Here is a 22,969-nt window from a genome sequence, read left to right on the forward strand (position 1 = left end):
AGCTCTATTTTTATACAGCACTTTAAATCAACTGCCACTGTTTTCTTAAGATGGAACCCAAGGGCAGCAAACACAATGAAAACAACAGAGGCCCCAGAATTGAACCCTGTGGAACACCAAACATTCCATTATACATGTCAATTCATACTGCACATATTCGTCCGACCACTTTCTTTTTTTCTTTTTTTCCCTCCACAAGTCGACTACTGAGTGGATCCAATTCCCTGCGGCACAGATAGGCCAAGCAATGAAGCGCGATCACTTGCAGCCAATCAACAAAACAAATCCGTTGAATATGTGCCTCGGCCTCTGAGACCGACTCACAGAACCCCTGGGGTTCAATTGAACCCAGGTTGCGAACCACTGCACTGCACACACTAATAATATTAAAATAAACAAATAAAAACAAATAATAATATTAAAATAAAAAAGAGACTTGAATACATTTAATAGCTTTCCGGAAATTGCCCGTCATAAAGTTTTTTGTTGTTGTCTTTTACCACAGTTTTGTTCAGTTTGTTACTGATGCTTATGATTTTGATAATTTCATGTAGAGCAGGGTCCCAAACCACCTGCACAGAGACCGAACAAAACTTATTTTTTACTTTAATTTAACTTTAATTTCATTTAATTTGAATGTGAAATCAGTGTGAAGCACCTTAACTGGTGAAAGCACGCTTTACACGTAAATGACCATTTACTATGTACAGTAAATGAAAAGTGTGGTATGTAAAAAAAAAGAAAAAAAAAAGTAAGTAATGTTAAATTTAGGGCCGGAAACCTGCAGGCTCGCAGCATTGACTTCCTGAACTTGTGCATGTTGCAAGTGTGCTCATCATGATTCAGATGACAAGGGAAAATACAGTGAATAAATTGAAGGTAGCACGCGTGGCTGTGAAGCAGGACGGCGCACCCCGGCGGGAAATAGCAAAGAAGCCGAATTACAAATTAATTTGAGGAATGGAGGCAGAAGCAAATATACTCCATTTGCATTCCTGCAGCTGCAAACGTAGTCTCATTGGCGTACGTGTTTCATCTCACTGTACAACAGAGATGCGGAGACAAGCTCAAAAGGCACGTTAAATAAAATATACAATGTGCTATTTGTGTTTGTGTTGGGACGAGGCGGCTATCATGCTTCATTCTGTAGTAGCTCACTTCCTTCAAGCTGAAACGGGGAAGAGGCGGCCTTGGCGGCTCCATGCACAGCCTACACACACACACACACACACACGCACACACACACGTGCACGTTCATCATGACTAATGTTCTCTTTTGTTGAGACAAACCTGCTAACATTTGTCCTTGCGCCATTAAAGTTGCCCTAAAAGACCGTTGCCCTCTCGCTTTATGGCCGCATTTCATCATCATCGCCCGTCATCATCGCATTTCATTCCTCTCGCTCGTCATTTGCACGCTTCTGCATGTCGTCTCATTTTCTCTGGGATTTTTCTGCGCCTCTCTCGGGGGACAGGTGCACTGTGCACCATTGTCATGGCAACTGTAGCGGGAAGACAAGATGGAGAACTCGTTGCTTGGCCTGCCCTCCTTTTTAAGGGGAAGGAATTGGTGTGTGGAAACATCCCATGTTGTCTATTATCTTTTATACGGGTTGAATTTCAGAGCATTGCTTAGGTTATTATTGTAATATTTCATCATCCCATACACTGCACCGGGGGTGAAAGGATACTTCAACTCATTTTTGTAATTTTCAGCAGTAAGAATTTATTATTTTGTCTATAATTAATGTGATAACGTCATTATTATTCATGTACATTGAACACCTTTAACTCGATAACGCCAACATATCAAATTAAATACAAGACATTTTGAACCCTCTATTTTATGAGCATAATATTTTTTTCCCCATTAAAACCATGACGTATACCATCTGACACATTGCACAGATAATCCATTAGAGGGCAGTATGACCCATTTGATGACTTTTCCAGTGACCTTGCAAGATGGCCTAAATTGAGAAAGAAGAGACACCTATACTTAATCATTTATAGTGGGAAATGTTATTTTTGATTTTGGGAAATACTAATATGTTTGATATATTTCTGACAGTAAAAAATTTACAAATTTAAAGCATTGTGACCGGATGTATCAAATATGACACAAATCAAAAGTCATATGTGGAAGTAAATTTGAATTTTTTTTGAGGGGGTTGTTTGTTCAAAATAACCAATAAATACTCTGTTTCCAAAGAATCAGGATAATTTTCTCTCTTGTATTTCATGGTTTAGGCTTTTTTAGGTTACAAACACATTTTGCCGCTTGCTGTCAACTGAAGATGACATCACACGTGCAAAGGGCTCAAGTAATGACCAATCATGGCTTAGTTTGCAAGCGTCACATGACCGTGATTGGTCGTCGTCAGCTGAGCACCTGTGACGTCGTTTTCAGTTGACAGGAAGCGGCAAACTGTTTTTAAAGGTATTCATTGGACATGAAAAATAATGAAGTTATTAAATTAGTTCTCGACCAATATATTAACTTTTGACTGCTGAAAATGGCTAATTGAGTCAAGTAGTTTCATTTCTGCAACCTTTAATCACGAGAAAGGACTCACTCCCACCATCCATATTTTTTTCTCCCCCTATTTGAACCATTCTGCATTCTGTCATGACAGGACATCTTGATGCAATAGCCATTGATGCAAAAAACATCAAGACAAGATGAGCTACTCTGACACGGTCAAAAAATAAGATAACCTCTTTAGCAGTTGGCTTTGTTGCTTTTTGCTCAAGCATCATCAGCTTATACACACACACGCACTCGGAGAGCTTTTAAAGATCCGTTCAAGCCACTCTCACACACTTCTCACTGCCTCTGTCCAATACTTGAAACGTGATCCTCAGCCTTCTTATTTATTTCATCTCTGATCGGCCTTACCTCACACCTCCTCGTAGCTCCTTTGCTGACGAGGAATGATCTTGTGCTACCAATCACATTTCTCACACCTAGAACCAAGTTTTGTAAAGAATAGCTTTTTTTTAAATTATCATTTGCTCCCAAAAACATATAAAAACGTTCTATTTTAAATATTGCCATGTCCCAAAAAGTGCTTATATAGTTTTTTTTAATGTTTTTTTTTTATGCAAGAGCATACAGAAGGCATTGATGCTGCTTAAAGCAATGGTAGTTATTAGAAAATCGGCCAGCATACAAAAAATAAATAATGATAATAAAAAAATAAAAAAAAAAGAGCAACGATGATGACATTACCGAATGAACAATACGGAGCTCTTTTAGAAAAAAGAAAAAAGAAAAAAAAAGAACAAGAAAATCGGCCAGCAGAGTATAAGAGATCAACCAGGGCCATGATGCAAAAAGGCTCTTTCGCCAGAGTTTTTCAACAGATATGTCCGTAACATAGGCTCAATAACCCATTTCAAATCCATTGCATTGTGTTCAAATGTCATTGCTTTGAGTGTTATAACTAGAAATAGGGCTGCTCGATTATGAAGGAAATATTAACCAATTCACTAGCAGTCATTTTGACTGAAGCAACCCCCTTCGCTTGTCGGTTGTTTTGCTGGATTTTGACTGATTCTGCAAGAATATTGTGTTTATTGCTATAAAAACATGGAATCTACCAAAAGAAAGATTAAAGTCTCTTCTTTCATCAGGAAAAAAAGTATATATTTAATATATATATCTGTTTACGTTTTGCAGCAAGTTTCAATGATATTCACACTGCTGGTGAAAATAATGGCCTTCTGTATAATCTAAAATAATAAATACGTCTTTGGGAGCATAATAATATTTTAGATAGAACACATTTATAAATTTTTGAGAGCAAATGAGTTAATCATGATTAATTTGGCAATAACTGAAATCACGATTCGGAGGACAATAATTAGTTTTTTTTTGGTGCAAAACAAGAAAATATTTAAACGTAAAAAATAATAATAAGACAAATACATTTATTTGAAACATTATAATTATGCAAGTTACTTTTGGATCAAACAACATTTATTAAATTAGTTATTTTAAAATAAATAAGTGCAAACATTTACATTTAAACAACTCAAAATTAGTAATAATCTTTTATGTCAATTTTGTAATTGTGGAGTGTAATTGTTGAAATTGTAATTGAATTTCAATGAATTGCACAGTCCTAGCTAGAAAAATATAATAAAAAAAAAAAAGTGTTTTTTTTTTGGGGTCGTTTAACATTGACAACAATAAAAATATGAATCACAAGCAGAACATTTGACTGTTTAACTTATTTAGTATTTAGGAATGTATGAATATCGTTATCTTTGTCTTTTGTTGTAAAGTGATAATATGAAAAGAAAAAAATAAATTAGATCAACATGAAAAGCGCTAACAGTGGTTGTTGATACAATAAGCCAGCTACTGCCACAAAGAGGCTATTCATTAGCCTGTCTTTTATTTATCATTCTTTTGAAGCCTTTTTCAGATTTGTTTTCCCCGAACCTGCCTAACTGCTGCTTGTTGTGAAGTGAGTTGAGTTCTGCCATCATACACTGCTCATATCTCAAGTTCTTGCTCGCAGGTCAAAGCACAAAATAAATAAAAAAATCAGCCAAGCGACAGCTTGTATTAAAATATCCCGAGTCAGCGGCGTCTTTCGTATACAAATCAGGAACTCATTTGAGCGTGACCAGCTTCATTTATCAACATTTGGAACGCGCCAGCCACTTTGGTGCACTCCTGTCCCTCATCAGCTGGCCACTCATCTGGAAAGGCAGGAATGACACTGAGATGATTTGCAGCATGGACCACTGACAGAGCGAGACGCAGCTCCGAAAACAAACAAAAATAGTATGTAATGACCTCATCTCGCTTCTTATTCCCTCCATAGACGTCAGAACATCACCTCACGCACACACAATAGGCCCTGCAGGGCTGTAATGATGCTGACATTTAACACAATAAAGCCGTGTTATTGGAGCGGCGGCACACAAGGTCAACTCATTAGAGGGCATCATTAATGTGGGGAGCTTACACCGAACCTGACGGTAATTGGGATCCGGGTCGTGACGTTCAACAACGTCCAGTGGTTACAACGGGGGAAACTATTCTGGATTGAACATTCAATTGAAAAAAAACCGGCATTTTCTGTGTGTGACTTTAGGGAGCTAGTGTGATTTTGTACAAAAAGATTTCATGGACGTAAACTTTTTTTATATGAATGGAATCGTCCACCAGAGTCAAAATGGCAGTCGTCTCCTCAGTGAACCACAATTCTGCTATCTAAAAAAAAAACTTCAGAATGCACTTACAGTACAAAGAAGTGATTAGTCATTCACTCCCAGCAGCCAAAAGAAAGAATAGAGTCTATAAAAGTAAATTTCTATCAGTTTCTGTTTTGCAGCAATTAGCATATAGTTTATTCACAAATCTGTTTAAAACAGTGGGGAAAAGAGCGTTTTGCAACATGGCCCTGGTTGATCTCTTATACTCTGCTGCCACCTGCTGGCCTTTCTTTGTAATAACTACCATTGCTTTAAGCGTCCTCTTCAGTTCAGAGGCTGCATCAAAGCCTTCTGTATGCTGTAGCATATTTTTAAAAAAAAACAACAAAAACGTATAAATACGTCTTTGGGAGCAAACAAGTTAACGTCCAGAACTAGCATTGGAGCATCCGAATATGAGCAAACAAGCATCTGCATGCATAACTTCTCCACGAGGCCCCGCCCTCCATTCATCCATTGTGTCGTCATGCGCCAATCTCCCGCTTCATCCCACATTCATGCATTCATCCAAGCCAATGGCCTCCTCACCACTCCTCCTTCCAAGCTGCCACATTGACGACTCACGCGCCTCCTAATTTTTCTTCTTCTGCTTTCTCACTCAACTTTTTCGTTGGAGTCATCCAGTCCACTCTCCGCCGGATAAAATATCCGCTGAAATGTGCTTAGTCATTCACCATTTCCTCCCGGAATACGGTCAACCCACACTACATCACGGTTCACCGATATTGCAGATTTTCAAGTGACGGCTGTGAAGGTGCAGTATACGTGATGCAAGTCTGGATTTAGAGTTGGGTGTCGTGAATGTAGGGATCGACCGATGTTAGGCATTTTGACAAATATCGGTAGCAGCCTCTTTTAAAAAAAAATGTGATAGCCGACAAAAGGTCAATCTAAAAGCATTTTAATCTCAGGGTACTATTTATATTTCTCAATGTTTATTGGCACGTTTTCACACACACAACATTTCTAATTGTAATTGATCATGACTTTGATGGTTAACTCACAATTAATTGGAAATTTTATCTGTTCTAAATGTACATATATATGTAGCATATTCTATTCTAAGTTTTCATACTCTTGTTAAAATTAAAGTGGAAAAAAAGTCAAACTAATAGAAATATGTCTGCATATTTTAGTCATTGATACAGTAATTTCATAATAATTCATAAAATGTTATTAAAATTAAAAAGATGTACTGTACTGTAAAAACGAGTGTGATATTGATTTGTGTTGAGGTCATTTTAAGGGGAGAAATTGGTGTGTGAAAACATCACGTTGTTTATTATCATTCATACGCGTTGAATTTCAGAGCATAACTTAGCTTATTATTGCAATATTTCATTAACTCATTCACTCGCAGCCATTTTGACTGACGCGACCCCCTTCGCTCCCGGCTGTTTAACTGGATTTTGACTGATTTTGCAAGGCCCACAGAATATTGTGTTCTACGGCTATAAAAACATGGAACCGACCAAAAGAAAGATTAGAGTCTCTTCTTTCATCAGGAAAAAAAAAAGTATATTTCTATCTGGAGCTTTTTGCAACATGGCCCTGATTGATCCCTTATACTCTGCTGCCACCTGCGGGCCGTTTTTGTAATAACTACAATTGCTTGAAGCATTCTTGTTAGTTCAGAGGCTGCATCATCTGTATGCTGTAGAATAAAAAAACATTATAAAAATATATATATATATGTCTTTGGGACACTTAAAACATTTCAAATAGAACATATTTTTATGTTTTTGGGAGCAAATGAGTTAAGAACTGTCTAATCTTTAACATGAAGTAACTTGTTAAAATTCTGCACATTTTTCAAATTGTAAAATACAACTTGACCAAAGTCTCCACAAATATATGCATTATTATGACATTTATTGCTGCGAGATTTTGACGTGGACGTGTCTGCTGCGTTGAAACTGGAATTCCCCCAGTTTCATTAATCGCGCGCGAAAAAAGAAAAATGGTGGTGTTAACGCACTCATTTGACTCCCCTAGCTTTAAGAATTCAAACGTGTTCAAAGTGTACCAGAGGTAAAACAACTTATTATTATTTATGATCTGGTTTCTGCGTGGGACGCATCCCCTGCGATCAATGGCGGTTGACCGCAATGGCAATAATGCGATAGCACAAACGTACCTCTTTGCACCAGCATCGTGACTTCGCTCCCTCGCGGGCATTTGCTGAGCAGGTCCACCACCTGGTTGTGGCTCATGTTCTGGACATTTCTTTTGTTAACCTCCACCAGAATGTCGCCCTCCTTGAGGCCCCGACAGCGCGGGTAGTCCACGATCTGCTTGACCCGCTGCCCGCCGCCGGTCAGGCTGTCCGCGATGGTGAAGCCGAACCCTTTGTCTCCCTTCTCCATGTGGATGGTGATGAGCTCGGGCTGGGTGGCGATGGACGAGGCCAGCGTGACCACGTCGCTGGCGTAGCCGCGCAGGCTGATGGCCAAAGCGTCGGCGGACGGGCTGCGCGACCGCGGCTCTCGCTGGCCGTTGTGCGGCCCGCCCGGGTTGGAAGGAGAGTCGAAGGCGTCCTGTCCGTTGACGATAATCGGCTCCTTGTCCACGATGGCCACCGAGGTGACCAGGCTGGTGTTGGGGTCGTCGGGGTCAAAGGGCAGCGGGTAGCCGCGGCATAAGGCCAAGGCCACCATGGAGCCGATGGGGATGGATTGGAAGATCTTCACCACCTGCGCGTGCGTGTAACCCAGCACGATGGTGTCGTTCACACTCACGATGACGTCACCTGCGTCACAACAGTCGCGTGTTAAGAGAAGGAGGCCGACGGGAGCGCTTTGCACTCGTTTGAACACTACTTTTACGACGCCGCGAGAGGTGTCCTCGGGTTAAAGAGCCGATTCGTAACAAAACAAGCTTCACACGAGGCTCGTCAATAAATATGAGCTAGCTCAGTGGTTTTTAGCCTGGGTTCGGTGAGTGAGTCTCAGGTGGAAGTCACGACGTACGACCCGACTCAAATGATTGATGATGATATGCCCCGCAACATTTCTTGGCCTGTCTGTGCTGCAGGGAATTTGGTGTGCTCAGTAGTCCACTTGTGGCTGTTGTGATGGTACGTCGGGTGATTTTTTTTAGTATTGTTATACTCCCTTCATAACATTACTATGTCGAGCAAAAAAGAAAAAAGGGAGTGGTCAGACGAATATGAGCAATATGAATTTGCATGTAGAATAGAATGTCTGGTGTTCCGCAGGGTTCAATTCTGGGGCCTCTGCTGTTTTGATTGCATCTCTTGCCTCTGGGTTCCATCTCAAGAAAACAGCCAAGTTGAGCGATTCTATTCTCGCTAGCAACGTGGAGATGGGGACTACAAGAACACACTTTCTGAATTCAAGGTGAAAAGAGCCAAATTTGATGAAAAAGCTACTCTCACTATTCATTTTGTTCACCAGTAAACCCTACCTATGTCTTGAATTTGAAAAAAACAACAACCCTTTTTTTATTTTTCAATAAAGAAGCATTCTGTAAAAGCGCATAGGAAACGGGTGGGGTTCAGCACCCCCGACAAGGTTAAGAACCACTGAGCTAGCCTAAATAACAAATATGAACAAAGTGACGTGCACCAGAAGAGCACAATTTACACAAACAGTATCAGTCATCACCTTTAGGCGGCTTCAAACAGTAACAATTGATGGGGGGGAAAAAATGCAAATTGTGACGACAAAGGAGACAACGCAAGAGAAAGTAACGGTAATGCTTTTATAACATTGGTCTGAGATCCAGTCAATATGTAACATATAACATAACATATGGAGGTTTACTGTAATTCCCAGATGGCATCATAATAATAATAAATGAGACTGTGTGCTGCTTTGGTCAAAATATGCCAAGGATAAAAAATGACAGCAGACTTACTACCGTCTGTGTCCAGAATTTTTTTTTTTTACTTCTGAGGGGACTGTTCCTCAATTAAGTTTGACACGATAATTGCTTCATGAAGTCCAACCCACACATCAAAAAAGTCACTTTCCTATTACCAGTGTATCAACTTTAAGCATATATTGTCACATATCACGGATTCAAGTTCCCCTATCGAGAAATGTGTGTAATATTTCACCATTGTTGAGATGGAGACATTTCTCCAGCAGAAAAGCATCAGGCTCTTTGTTGTGGATGTGAGCGAGAGGCTCGAAGCACTTGGTGGCTTTTGCGAAAGAAAACAGTGCCTCCTAGTGATGCAAAACAAGTACTGCACCTGTTTCCATCTTGCCATCCATGGCTGCGGGCCCGTCCAGCACCAGGCTTTTGATCTGCAGGAACTCATCGGGCTCATCGCCTCCGACCACCGTGAAGCCGAAGCCGCGACGGCTCTTCTTCAACTTTGTGTTGATGAATGTTCCTTTCAGCTCCGCAGGGTTCCTGGTGAAGAACGGCTTCCCCCCTGCGCAGTGGTGCAAAAACAACACATTCCAATTGGCATTTCACATTTTTCGTTAGAGTGGGAATAGTAATAAATCACAATAAAGACTGACAAAACTTTGCAGCACAAGAGCAAACTGCAAGTCAAAATTGAATTGCAGATGTTGATAACATGTATGGAGGACCAAAACTGCCAAAATTAAAAGTAAATAAATAAGAATAATAATTAAGAATATATATTAATAAATAAATAAGACAAAATATATATATATATATATATATATATATATATATATATATATATATATATATATACACACACACATACATACATACATAAATACAAGAATAAAATACAAGATCCCAAAATAAAAATAAAGTGAAAATAAAAACAGATATAAAAAATATATTTAATTTTTTTTAATACTATATATATATATATATATATATATATATATATATCCATAAATAAATAAATAAAAGTACAAATAAATACAACATTAAAACATGAGATCCAAAAAATAAAAATAAATGTGGAAATAAATACAAATATATATATATATATATATAAATATATAAATAGTATTAAATATCAATCAATAAATAAAACAGTTCTGCTCTCACATGCTGCAGGCGCTCTGTCAGGGAACATTTTTATTCAAATGAGGGAGCAGTCCTAAGTGTGTCTTGGGTTGGACTCCGCCGTTGCAAACGGCCTTTCAATGGTCGATTGAGAGGGTGGGCGAACAAGGAAGTTTTGCCGGCTTGCATGGAGACCTCCAGCAATGGACGACTATCTTGTCCACTGTCACCTTGCGACTTGAGTTGCTCGACAACAAGTCCCTCATTTGAATAACATTTCGTCTTGGCAGAGCGTCTGCAGAATGAAATAAATAAATGTAGGAGCAGAGTGTTTTTATTTATTGATTGATATTCAATTCTATTTATATATTTATTTTAATATTTATTTAGATTTTTAGAATCTTGTTTTTTATTTTTGTATTTATGGCTAGATATTTTGTTGTTGTTTTTATTTCCATTTAAATATATTTTGGTATTTATTTTTGACTTTTTTTATGGATGCATATTTTTGTTTTAGTTGTATTCCTATTTAAATATAATTTTTGAAATCAAACCACGATGCCACACGGTAGGAGCGTGAACCTCGACATTTACGTTTGGCTCCTGTAGGGACCGGAGGTAGAGCTGGTGGAACTTGAGGGTCCCTGTAGGTCTCCAGGTGGTTTGGAACGTAGTTCACCAGCGGCGCTGCAGCCGAAGAGTGCTCCTCGATCCACTCTGGAGACACGAAGCCTTCAGGTTCAGGTCACTTCTCGCATACGCAGCACAAACTTGTGTTTCAATAGCACGTAGAAATCAACATGGCAAAAACATAAACACACTCACAATGCCGATCATTTGATACACGACGCATCGTCGTTTGAGATCCAACACAATCGAGCTGAATGATCACTTTTTATTGGCAACAAAATGCAATCATGAACAATTATTGTTTATTAGACGACACGCTATATGATTATATATAAAAATGTCCAACCTAAGGCCCAGCTCACGTAGCTCAATATCTATAAACATCTCTCATTATGAGGCACTTCTACACTGTAAACTATGATGAGAATAAACAGTTAAAAGTCTACAGCTCATCTTTTACAGTGTCAATCAAAACGGAGCATTCTTTTCTTTACAAGGGAAACGTTTTACAGTGTTAACAGCTCTTCTTTGGGATCTCATTAGATAGACAGGCGTACCTAATGGCGTGTAAACAATGAGCATACGTACAGTTAAGAGTTTTACATTCACTTTAAACAAACATTCAGCATGGAGCAACGTAAAGTAGGGATAGAACGATACGTTTTAGTTTTTTGTTTTTTTAGAGCTGATACGATACCAATGATGAGTAGCCAAGGAGGTCGATAAACGATATTTGGAGCCGATGAGCAATTGCAGTAAAGAGATACAGTAATCCTGGTGTCAAAAGTTTAAATAGTACAAACTTCAACACTTACCGTTGGTAAATATGAACTCCGCTGCTCCCAAAAACGTATAAATACGTTCTATTTTAAATATTACCATGCTCCCAAAGACTTATTTATACGTTTTTATGTGTTTTTATTTTATGCTAGAGCATCCAGAAGGCTTTGATGCAGCCTCTGAACTGAAGAGGTTGCTCGAAGCAATGGTATATTTCCAGGGCCATGTTGCAACAAGCTTTTTACCCCAGTGTTTTAAACAGATTTGTGAATAATGATGAAACTTAGTTACATTCTAATGCTAATTGCTGCAAAACGGAAACAGATAGAAACATACTATTCTTATCCTGATGATAGAGGAGATTCTAAACTTTCTTTTGGTAGGTTCCATGTTTTTATAGCAACAGAACACATTCTGTGGGCCTTGCAAAATCCGTCAAAATTCAGTAAAACAGCTGGGAGTGAAGGGGGTTGCTTCAGTCAAAATGGCTGGGAGTCAATGAGTTAAGGACAAAAGCTTTTCTGATTTTCAATTTCTTTTTTCAATCTTTGAAAATATATATATTTTTTATTTAACCATGAATAGCAAAAGCATGTCTACTTAAAGATTTCAACTGAAAGTTGTCAACATTTCAACATAATTGAATTGTTAATATTCCATATAGTGTATCTTTGTTTTCATTAAATAAAAGCATAGAGTAAAGGAAGTTCCCGGAATTTTGACTAATGCAGTCCTAACTTATCGCTTGAGGCCGATATGCTTCAAAAGGGCCAAATATCATGGCTTATAATCAGCCCGGCTGATAACCAAAGCCAATAAAGCAAATCGAGAATGTGTATAAAATTGAAAAGATGATCTAAAACAAGTACTAACTTTTAATGGTAAAGGGAAAACAATGTACACCAGATATGGATTTTGATCACGAAAATTAAAAACTACAAAGAGCAACACCAAGGCTTGGGGGCGGGGCTCTCATTGAAGAAAGATTTCCAATAAATTTGACTCATTCGGCAGCAAGCGAATATACAGCAAATCGAGATTAGAGCACCCAAACCCTGGCGAGCAGTGAGAGGACAATCACAAGCACGAGACGCTCACAGACATGAAGAAGTTTTAAAAGAAAGAAAGAAAGAAAGAAAGAAAGAAAGAAATGGGCAGGAAACCAACCTCGAATGTACCGCTCACCTTCTGGAGGCTGCGGCTGCTGCTCCTGCAAGATCTTGCGACGCCGCACCTCCACCACCGGGTTCTCGTACTGGGTCTTCCTGTTTATGTGACTGGCACCGAGGGGAGGAAAACCTTGGTTAGATTTGACAGCTAAATGCGTAGTAAAGTTGTATTTATAAGAGAAGACGGCTTCATTTCCTTCGGAGCTGCGAGGTGACGTGCCAACGAGGTGATTTACTCACTCGACGTAGTAAATTCCGTACACTGGGTCATCTATTCTTTCCCATCCTGGCGGCAGCTCTGAAATGAAGGCGACGCAAAGCGTAAAACACTGAACGACAATCGACTGCCGCGTCAAATCAGCACATTGACCGCAAATGGATTATTTGTGTGGACGATTTAGGCTGAAATAATGCGACGGCGACTTGTGCATCGCTGTCACGAAGCAGCATCAATGAAATCATGGCCTGCTTTTGTTGTGTTGTCGTTAACTCACAGCCATTTTCACTGAAGCAACCCCCTTCGCTCCCGGCTCTTTTACTGGATTTTGGCTGATTTTGCAAGGCCCACAGAATATTGTGTTCTATTGCTATAAAGACATAGAACCTACCAAAAGAAAGGTTAGAGTCTCTTCTTTCATCAGGAAAAAAAATTATTTCTATCAGTTTCCAATTAGCATTTGAATATAGATATGTTTAATCATTATTCACAAATCTGTTTAAAACACTGGGGAAAAGAGCTTTTTGTAACATGGTTGGTCTCTTATACTCTGCTGCCACCTGCTGGCCGTTTTTGTAATAACTACCATTTCTTCAACCGTTCTCTACAGTGGAGAGGCTACATCAAACCCTTCTGTAGGACGTATAAATACATTTTTGTGACCATGGCAATATTTAATATAGAACGTTTTTATGTTTTGGGGAGCAAATGAGTTAATCGGACTAATGTTCAGTGCTATAATAAAATGCAAGTATTGTCGAGAATTGTCTGCATGCTGTCGATGTTTTCCAAAACTGACCGTCTTCAACTGTGAACTGATAAAGCCTCTCCAAATGTTACGTGCATCTCACTTTTTCTATTTCATACAGAGGAGCGGGGCCTTGTAGAGTAGGAACAGACCGATATTTGGCATTTTGGCAAATATCGAAATCTGCCTTTTTACAAATCTGAAGGCCGATAAAGCTGGCATCTCACTGAGCAGCGAATGCTTGCGAATGTAGCAAATTTGGGGTTTTCATCAGGATTTGCAAGATTTTCATAATTTGTACTTGTTGCAAACACATTTGGAACATTTTCAGGTATTTTTCTTTGAAGATCTTTTGAAACCTTTTACGAACCCGGACTAAAACCCCAAATTATTTAAATTTCCACCTTATAAAAGATTGTGATGTTACTGGGAACTCCCTACACTTTAAATTTTTATAAATGAAAAATGTTGTTAAAATTAAGAAATTACATTGAATTTTTGTAAAACATTATCTACAGTAGAAAGCTTTAAGAAGCCTTTTGCTTGCTTAGTTTTTAACCTGTGAAGTTCCCTTCAATTAAAAAAAAATCATTTTAAAACAAAGCAGTATATTCTTTATATATTTAAAATTAAAAGCAAAACCTTCAAAGTGTTGAAAATTGGAAAAGTTGTTTTAACAAACATGCTGAATGACATTTTCAACAAAGTTGATTTAAAAAAATGTTGACGGTAATATTTTCTCCTTTAATGAATAAATGTTTGCGTATGACATAATATCATATATCAAAATATTTGCTCATGTCAAATTATCAAGGTACATTTTCTCCCCATTTTAAATTATGCAAGTAATTAACTGATTAGAAAAAAAAGTAGGATGAGAGCGTGCAGTGGATTAAAAAATGCTCCTCATAACATAACATAATTAAATGTAAAGCTCTTTAAAGCTTTTTTAATTAAGCAATTAATGGTGATTAATTAAAATTCTAAGATGTGATTAATCTGATTGAAAAATGTCGTCGTTTGACAGCTCTCGTCAGAACAGAAGTTTGGTAGGCGTGCACTAGTCAACGCATCATCCAATCAGCTGGAAGTATTGTACAGAATGTCCCGCCTTTCACCGTGGAGCAGTCCCACATTGATATTGTGAAAAACTCCCTTGAGTGAATCACAATGATCAATCTGGCTATTGACAGGTTCGATCCAAAAGGTATATCTTAACACACACATTTAAGCGCATGCATTTAGGCTTATTATAATAATTAGATTTTTCATTTGATTATTGCTTCTTCTTTTTTTTTTTTACTGCTGCTACTTACCTCTCCATGCACCATTATAATATTAAGCCCCAAATTTGTGTTTGTGTAAACCTGCTTCGAGTGAGCATGACGATACAAAACGGGGACTTTCCTACCTAGATCACCGTCCAGGTCCTCCGTAGGTATCCCCTCTTCTCCAAGGTCAAAGCAGGACGGAAACAAAGAAAAACAGAATGAAGAAACAGAAAAGGGGATAGGGAAGGAAGGAATGAAATGAAATGAAAGAATGACATGACAGAAGAAAAACAGAAAGGAGAAAGCCCTTAGAACCTCACAGCAATAAAGGATGTGGCATCATCTCAAAAGCTACAGTGGTGCTAGCTATGTAGCTTTATGCTACTTTCTTTTTCGCCACTTGATGGTGCAATTTCCCAACATGTGCTTCTTTGCAAATGTTATTCATCAAGCTGCCTCTTGGACATGATGTATTATTGGTCAAAGTCTTATTTTTCCTCCCAGATACCTAAATATTATTTCACACTGCTAAAATAGCCCCCCCTAAGTTCTGCGGCGGGCTAGCTTACCATCGTCATCGCACTCTTCCAGAGGCCCGGACGCTTTGTCTCGACACCGAGGATCCAACCACGATGTGGTCTTTGTGTTGTGGCTGAAAGAGAAATAGTTCAAAAGAGCCTCTTAGCGAAAACACAAGTCGCGTCACTTAACAACTTCAATTTGAAACACTTTTGTTTTTATCAAGGAACGCAGGCCTCTGCTGCACAGACAAATTCAAGAAACAGAGCCAAGACATAATCAATCGCTGGGTTATTATTATTTTTTTTCTCCCTTCAATGTAAAAAGTAAACAATAGTGATTGGAAAAAATGAACATACAAGCTCTGTAAATGCACAGCCATGTCCTGGTGGTGTGCCTTTGTTGTGCTGCAGAGAGGACAGAGAGGTGGAGGTAATCAGGTGATCGGGGTTAGATCTCCTTTAGAGATCCACACATGCGGGGATTGACGGGGAAGTGGTTGAGGGCTGGGCGGGCTTTCAAGGGGAAGACAACACAAACATTTCTTTGTTTGTTTTACAATAATATGACCAATGCAGCCTCGCTACTCTAAATATGCTATTCTGGTTAGTCTTGTGTTAGTGGAATACGAGTTAAGCAGCAAAATCCAGCCGTGTTTATTCATCTCAGGGGGCGGCCATTTTGCCACTTGCTGTCGACTGAAGATGACAGCAATGCTGCTCGGGTCTCAGGTAACAACCAATCATAACGCAGTTTCAGAAAACAGGTGAGGTGTGATTGGATGTTGCCTAATGATGCATTCGAGGAAAGTGGGAAGCCAGATTTTTCCAACTTCAAACCAGGAAGTGTGTACGGGCCTTGAACTCACAAATCCCACTTTTGTTAAGTCCGAAAAATAAAGTACACCGACCGACTTCGATGTGATGTCACTCTACCATGGCGACCACGATGGAAACGTGAATGGTAAGACACAATTTACTCAAGTATAAAACTAGATAGCATTCTTCGTTCATAAATTTTGGACATAACTCTGGACGTAACACAACGTAGGTGACAGTATGCCGCTATCTCCCTGCATGAAATTATACGGTCCTACTGAACTGTATGGAATGCTTTTGAAATAAGATAAAAACAGTAAATGAAGCAAAATGGCGAGAAGGCAAGTTTATTGGAGGACCAAAATAAAAAACTATTTATCACTATCCGCCATTTTGGTTGTTTACTTTCGCCACCAACGCTTTCAGGTCGGAGCTGGGAAAAGCCAACTGGGATAAATCCGACGTCCGACCTTCCTTGAATGCAGCATGAGCCATGAGCAACTGTGATGTCATCTTCAGTCGACAGCAAGTGGCAAAATGGCCGCCCCCTGACATGGATAAAAACATCTGGACTTTGCTTCATAACTCATATTCCACAAATGTAATCTTAACCACAACGCCATGTTTAGACTATCACATATAACATATTATTGTCAAGAAATGTTTGAGGTTGCCTTCCACTTCAAAGCCACGTCATCGGGAGGACAAGCGACTGGACGTGCAACACAAGATGCGCCGACGACATCGAGAGCTACCGTTGACTATTTCAGTTCTAGCGAAAGGTGAACCCATGCTGTTAAATTTGGAGCACTTCCATGCTCGAAAACATACTCTATGAAGTAAAGTTCTCCGTTCTCCGTGTAGGCCATCTCCCAGTTTTCCGGCAGCGGCCCCAGCGCGTCTTCCGGGGAGACCTGCGGCTCGGCCAGGGTCTGCTGCCCGCTGTCGGCCGTGGAGATGGTCGCATTGTTCAGACCGCAGGAAGGAGCGTTGTCACGCGCGGGGTACGGCCGGAGGATGCCGCCGCGGCTCTCATCCTGGTCGCTAGGGTTACCTGCGCACAACAAAGGAGAGGGGAAGAGACTACGCACTAAGGATCCTGGGTAACAAAAACAGGCAGGACAAGGAACAACATAGAAGAACAAAAAGACAGTTTATGTCTCACACCAGCCAGAGAAGAACAGTGGAAATAAGAAAGTCATTATGATTCAACATCGCACCCTAAAACAGCCCCCATTGATGGTGTACTAAAAGGACCCCAGGAATATGCAAATTTTTCCACCAACAGTCTTTCCCAAACTGTTTTTGCGCCCCCGCCTCTTATTTTCTCCACCAGCCTTAAGCTTCCTTCTCTATAAACTAGCTTTCTCCATCTCAGCCCCCCCCCTTACTCATTTCCCAGCTCTGGCCCAGCAGAGTCGCACCACTTCCGTGTTCCTTTCAGGCCTGATCAAATGCTAATTCAACATTCTGGCAGCCCGGCAAGCCGACACAAGGAGGGCACACATACACATTATCAAGAGAGGTGGGAAAAACTCAACAAAACAGCAAAGCTTTAAAGAAACTGGAAATGGTGGGGAAAAAATATTGTCCCTGTAAAGAGAAAATAAACAGATCTTCCAATTTGGCAACAGCGAGGACCACTACCCTGCCAAATTTAAATGCATTTTTTTTGTATATGCTCACAAATACGCATATATTTGTGCCATGAATACAGTAATTTACTAGCTAAAAGACTGATAGCTGGAATATCGCACCAGGTTGTTACGGAGCTTTCCACACTGTAGCAAGGTGCGCTAGCCTCCAGCTAGCTCACAAGCTAACAGACTTCCGGGCTCCTTTCAACCATTGTACCAGGCAGTCACCTTGCTTGAGAATCTAAGTAATAATTATTATTAATTAAAATCATTCCCAGGGTGTAGTCATAGCTAGCTAGCTAGCTAGATGCACACTGAAGTGGTAGAAATGGAACTAGCAATAATTCTAGTCAATCGCAATAGCAGTGTATTGTTGTAAGGAAAGGTGCTCAAGTTTTTTTTTTTTTTTTAGTAGTGAGGATTTATGCCGTGTGTCACTATGTACTGATTATGATTTAAATAATTACATTCTACTACATTGCAATGTCAACTGATTTCAATTTGATACATTTTTCAGCGCTACATTATAGGGTCTTTAAATGGCACTATAAATAGTTACTAACACCAACAATTAATCCATGTTCCTTTTTATTGTTTACATCTGAAACTTAAAGGAGAAGTCAACCTTCAACATTTCTTGACATTCATTTGTTATATGTGACCTCACTAGTCTAAACATGACATTCTGATTAATATTATATTTGTAAAATATGAGTTATGAAGCAAAATCCAGCCATTTGTATCCATTTCAGGGGGCGGACATTTTGCTACTTGCTGTCGACTGAAGACGACATCACAGTTGCTCAGGGCTCGGGCTATGACCAATCACAGCTCACCTGTTTTCTGAAGCTGAGCTGTGATTGGTTGACACCTGAGACCTGAGCGACTGTGATGTCATCTTCAGTCAACAGCAAGTGGCAAAATGGCTGCCTTCTGATATTGATAAAAACGGCTGAATTTTGCTGCTTAACTCGTATTCCACTAACAAGATATCAACCAGAAGACCATATTTAGACTAGTGGGGCTGCATACTATTGTCAATAATTTTTTTTTTTTGTATTGACTTCCCCCTTAATGCCTTACTTTCATTTGTACTGCATAACTTGTTTACTATTTGTTATATTTATTCTGATATAAGTGATTCTTCAATACACAACACTGGAGTTGCACCACAAATTTGTTGTATGTGTACAACACATGGGCAATAAAAAGTCTTTCTATGGTTTGATATCTTAAATGCATAATAAAAGCAATCACATTTGTCTTTCAAAACATTGGCCTGAATAATCTCTCTCCCCTCCTCGCAGGCAGGTGGCAGTGTTTGGAGGCTTGGGCGCAAAGAACTCAGCCTGACAAAGACATGATGTAACCACCAGACATGGAAGAAAACACACACATAATGATCTCCCTCCGAGCGTGTCCCCGATCTCGGACAAACGCGTCTCGGCGCACATCTCGTCTTGAGGGCGGAGAACAGACAGAGAGCGGGAAGAAAAGGGACGAAGTGCGACGCTCTCACCTGTAAAAGTGTTGTTCATTTCCGAGGCCGGGTCGTCATCGTCGTCGTCAGCAGGCACTACTCGGACGCTTTGCATGTCATTGTAGGACTTGGTGCGCTTCGGCTGCGAGTCTGCATCTCCCACAATCACTGTACCAATGACGGGCTGCCTCGGCGGCTTGGGGGTCCCATAATAGTTACCTAGGCAACATGGAGGACATTAGCATGCTTGAGAGAGAGAGAGAGAGAGAGAGAGAGAGAGAGAGAGAGAGAGAGAGAGAGAGAGAGAGAGAGAGGGAGGGAGAAAGACTCAAGAACAGAGCAGGAAAAAAAAAAGCTTGCGGAGCAATCCTTGTCTTCGAATGTTGGGAAGACATTTAACAGAATCGCAATATTACGATTCATCCTCGCTGGCATTGCACGTCAGGTTCTTGCCTTAGCGTTAGCCTAGCGTGCGCTACACAAAGACTTTCCCCAGATTGATATCATTTGTATAAAATTGAGCTATGCTAACACTTGAATCAACATGTTCACTATTGTCTTCACTACAACCAGAGAAAACGGCAAAGCGTTTATAGCAAAGAGCATTTTTGGTAACTTGGGTAATCGAGTGCAGTGAACGCACACAAGGACCTTCGCTGGCAATTATTGTTTTGCGTACCTCTCGAAGCAATCGCCGAAATCAAATCATTTCTATAAGACTTCTGCACCTGTAATCGGGTACAAATGACAAACTGCTCCAGTTGTCTCGAGGTTTGAAAGGTGCCTTCAGAATAGTCCAATGTTTTGCTCTTAGCCATTCTTTGGTGTTTCGTATCGTTGTCCTGTTAGAAGACCGATGACCTTTAATTGAGACCAAGCTTTTCTTTCTTTCTTCTAACAGTTTGCTTTAGCAGGTTTGCAGATCACCGTATGCTATCGTTCATACAGCAGACTGCATATGACGTCGTCTTGGTTGCTAACGCTAAAACTACAACCGCAATGATAAATGAATGATCCATTTCTTCCTCTATTGACAATACCGATCTGACGTCGCAAGCCAAAATGGCGGTCAACTTGGTGAAAGGACGCTCTCCGCTCATTGAAAAGCATTGGACTTTGGACCGCTGATTCGTGAAGATTATTTTGATTTCAAGATGTGATGAAATGTTGTTTGACTACGACAACAATCTGCCAGGTTTGTAAATGTCGTTTGTCTTCACCGTGTATTGCGGAAATATCAGAATGTTGTCCACATAATAGTCCACAGTTAGCTAGCTAGCTAGCTTTGCCTAGAACAGGGTTCACCAATTCCAGTCCTCGAAGTCCGGAGTCCCGCAGGTTTGAGATGTTTCCACCCACTAGCACACCTGATTCATATCATCAGATCATCGGCATGCCTGATAACGATCCTGATCTTGAGGCCCCGTCCAGACGGAAGCAAAGCCGGCCTCGTTCCTCAAACAAATCTCGTCCACACAGAAGCATTTCAAGACTTGCGTGCGTCCAAAAGAAGACGCTTCGGTCTCTTGAGGCCTCCCTGATTTTATGTTTTTTGGATTTGTTGGGGTCTGGATGTTTCTTGGGCTGGGGAGGAGTTCTGGTGGGTGGTGCCTGGTCGGTGCTGGATTTCACCTTCCTTGGTTTTCTTTGGTCCCCTCGGGTCTCCTGGTGTTCGGTTTAGGTGAACGGTATGAGATTTTTTCTAATAGGTTTTCTGGTGAGCTAGCAAATACACGCACGCACGCACGCACGCACATACTTATACTCACACACACAAAAAATAAAAAATAAAAAATAAAAGAGCAATGATGATGACATTTCCGAATGAACAATACTGAGCTCTTAAAAAAAATATATATATATATATATTAGACGCTGAGGACGTTTGACGGCTGTAATGTATATGCCAAGTCTGGAGTGGGCGCTGTAGCACAGCCACAGGGAGTTAACGGAAAGCGTAGAAGAAGAATCAATCAACTTTATTGCAATTTACAGAACAAAAACAGGAGAAGTGACAATGGCGGGTCATCCAAGTACAACACCGCTTTTTAAACGTGGGAATGAAGAAGCAAAATATTTTGCGCTAAACGACTACGACGCGGCTATCCGCCATTGTTGTTGACAGACTGACGGTTCGTGCGCACTCTGGAGCCCGCTTCCAAAAGTGATCAGTTTCAAAATCCGAAACAGCGCCATCGTGTGGACGAATGGCCTGAACAATAAGAAACTTGTGAGGATACATTGAAACTGGCTTTCGTGTGGACGGCGGGGCCTTTTAGCATCAGGTGTGTTGGTAGGCGGAAACATCTCAAACTTGCAGGACTCCAGACCTCGAGGACCGGAATTGTTGAACCTTGGCCTAAAAACATGAAAATGCATCCTCCCAGCTCAAACTACTCACGTGCAATGTATTTTGTGTTATTCAGGCGTTGGAACGCAAAGCGTTGTGGGTAAATAAGTAGCAACAAGTCTGTGTTAAAATGTGAGTCACAGGCTGAATAATATGTGCTGCCATGTTTTAATAAACGATTGAGCGTCTCTGTTCCTTGCGAGAAGGTGACGCCGCAGATGAGTGAGCCTGTTTTATTTATTTATTTATTAATGTAGCTAAGTTTCATCATTATTCACAAATCTGCTAAGAACTGTGGGTAAATCAGCTTGTTTTCAACATTGGCCCTGGTTGTGGTTTCACTCTGCTGCCACCTGCTGGCCATTGTTTCAACCGTTTTGTGCACTTGAGAGGCTGCATCAAAAAGCCTTCTAGCATTAAAAACATAAAAAAAACGTGTAAATATGTCTTTGGGACGGTTAAAACATTTAAAAATAGAATGTATACGTTTTCGGGAGCAAATGAGTTAATGAGGGTTTTAGTCCGGTGAAAAATGCGTGTTGACAAAATGATTTGTGTTTAGTTTTTGTTGACGGAATTAACACTACGCCCGAGAGGGGAGACGGCGGCTTGATTTCTCCCGATTTTTCAAAAGTCTCATTTCAGACGTTTGCGCATCAGTCCTACGGTAACACAAATTAGCATATCACTTTGCGATGAATGAATCCAGTCTCCCTCAGTTTGCAGCTCACACGCGGCCGTGGACAGGTTTTGTGACATTGTCTGCGCGAAAGGGAGAAACGTGCCAAGTGGCAACAGCGAGTCGTGGACGGCTGCCAAGCAGATTAACGTTGTGACATTCCCTCCCGGGCCCACAAACACACAATCACAAAGCCCTCCCCAAAGACACACAGTTACTTACAGTACGGACGTGCGTACGCACGTCTCCCTCCACATGAGGCAGGTTTGTGTAAGTCTGCGATTTAGAGCACGCTTAAAACACGGTCCTAATCGGAAACGAGAGGGGCAGATGCAGCGTGACCCTGTTCCTGCAATCGCGTCTCGTGTAAATCAACTGTCCAATCTTGCAGCCCGCCTGCATGCAGAGAACTTTCATTCGGATTATTGTTCTGCTCTTTCGTCGCGTGATGAATCAGAACACCTGCTCAGGTCG

The 22,969-nt window shown here is 40.4% G+C and overlaps 1 protein-coding gene across 15 annotated transcripts in view; it reads right to left on the reverse strand.

Annotated features, from left to right (window-relative positions):
- The window catches only part of LOC147180043 (membrane-associated guanylate kinase, WW and PDZ domain-containing protein 1-like), a 120,447-nt gene that overhangs the window by 32,787 nt on the left and 64,691 nt on the right, over positions 1–22,969 (reverse strand). For 6 of the 15 annotated variants that reach the window (XM_086069169.1, XM_086069165.1, XM_086069164.1 and 3 more), the window contains 10 exons: positions 19,506–19,685; positions 17,181–17,448; positions 15,891–15,938; positions 15,582–15,664; positions 15,153–15,200; positions 13,017–13,074; positions 12,775–12,884; positions 10,792–10,914; positions 9,452–9,637; positions 7,370–7,981 (listed from right to left, as the gene is read on the reverse strand). In XM_086069169.1, the coding sequence (XP_085925295.1) occupies positions 7,370–7,981; positions 9,452–9,637; positions 10,792–10,914; positions 12,775–12,884; positions 13,017–13,074; positions 15,153–15,200; positions 15,582–15,664; positions 15,891–15,938; positions 17,181–17,448; positions 19,506–19,685 (1,716 nt within the window). The remainder of the gene's footprint in view (positions 1–7,369; positions 7,982–9,451; positions 9,638–10,791; positions 10,915–12,774; positions 12,885–13,016; positions 13,075–15,152; positions 15,201–15,581; positions 15,665–15,890; positions 15,939–17,180; positions 17,449–19,505; positions 19,686–22,969) is intronic. The other 9 variants (XM_086069167.1, XM_086069166.1, XM_086069170.1 and 6 more) reach the window with 9 other exon arrangements.

The sequence above is a fragment of the Leptonotus elevatus genome, chromosome 2 (assembly GCF_054856555.1).
Source record: "Leptonotus elevatus isolate MCC_2025b chromosome 2, RoL_Lele_1.0, whole genome shotgun sequence".
Lineage (NCBI taxonomy): Eukaryota > Metazoa > Chordata > Actinopteri > Syngnathiformes > Syngnathidae > Leptonotus > Leptonotus elevatus.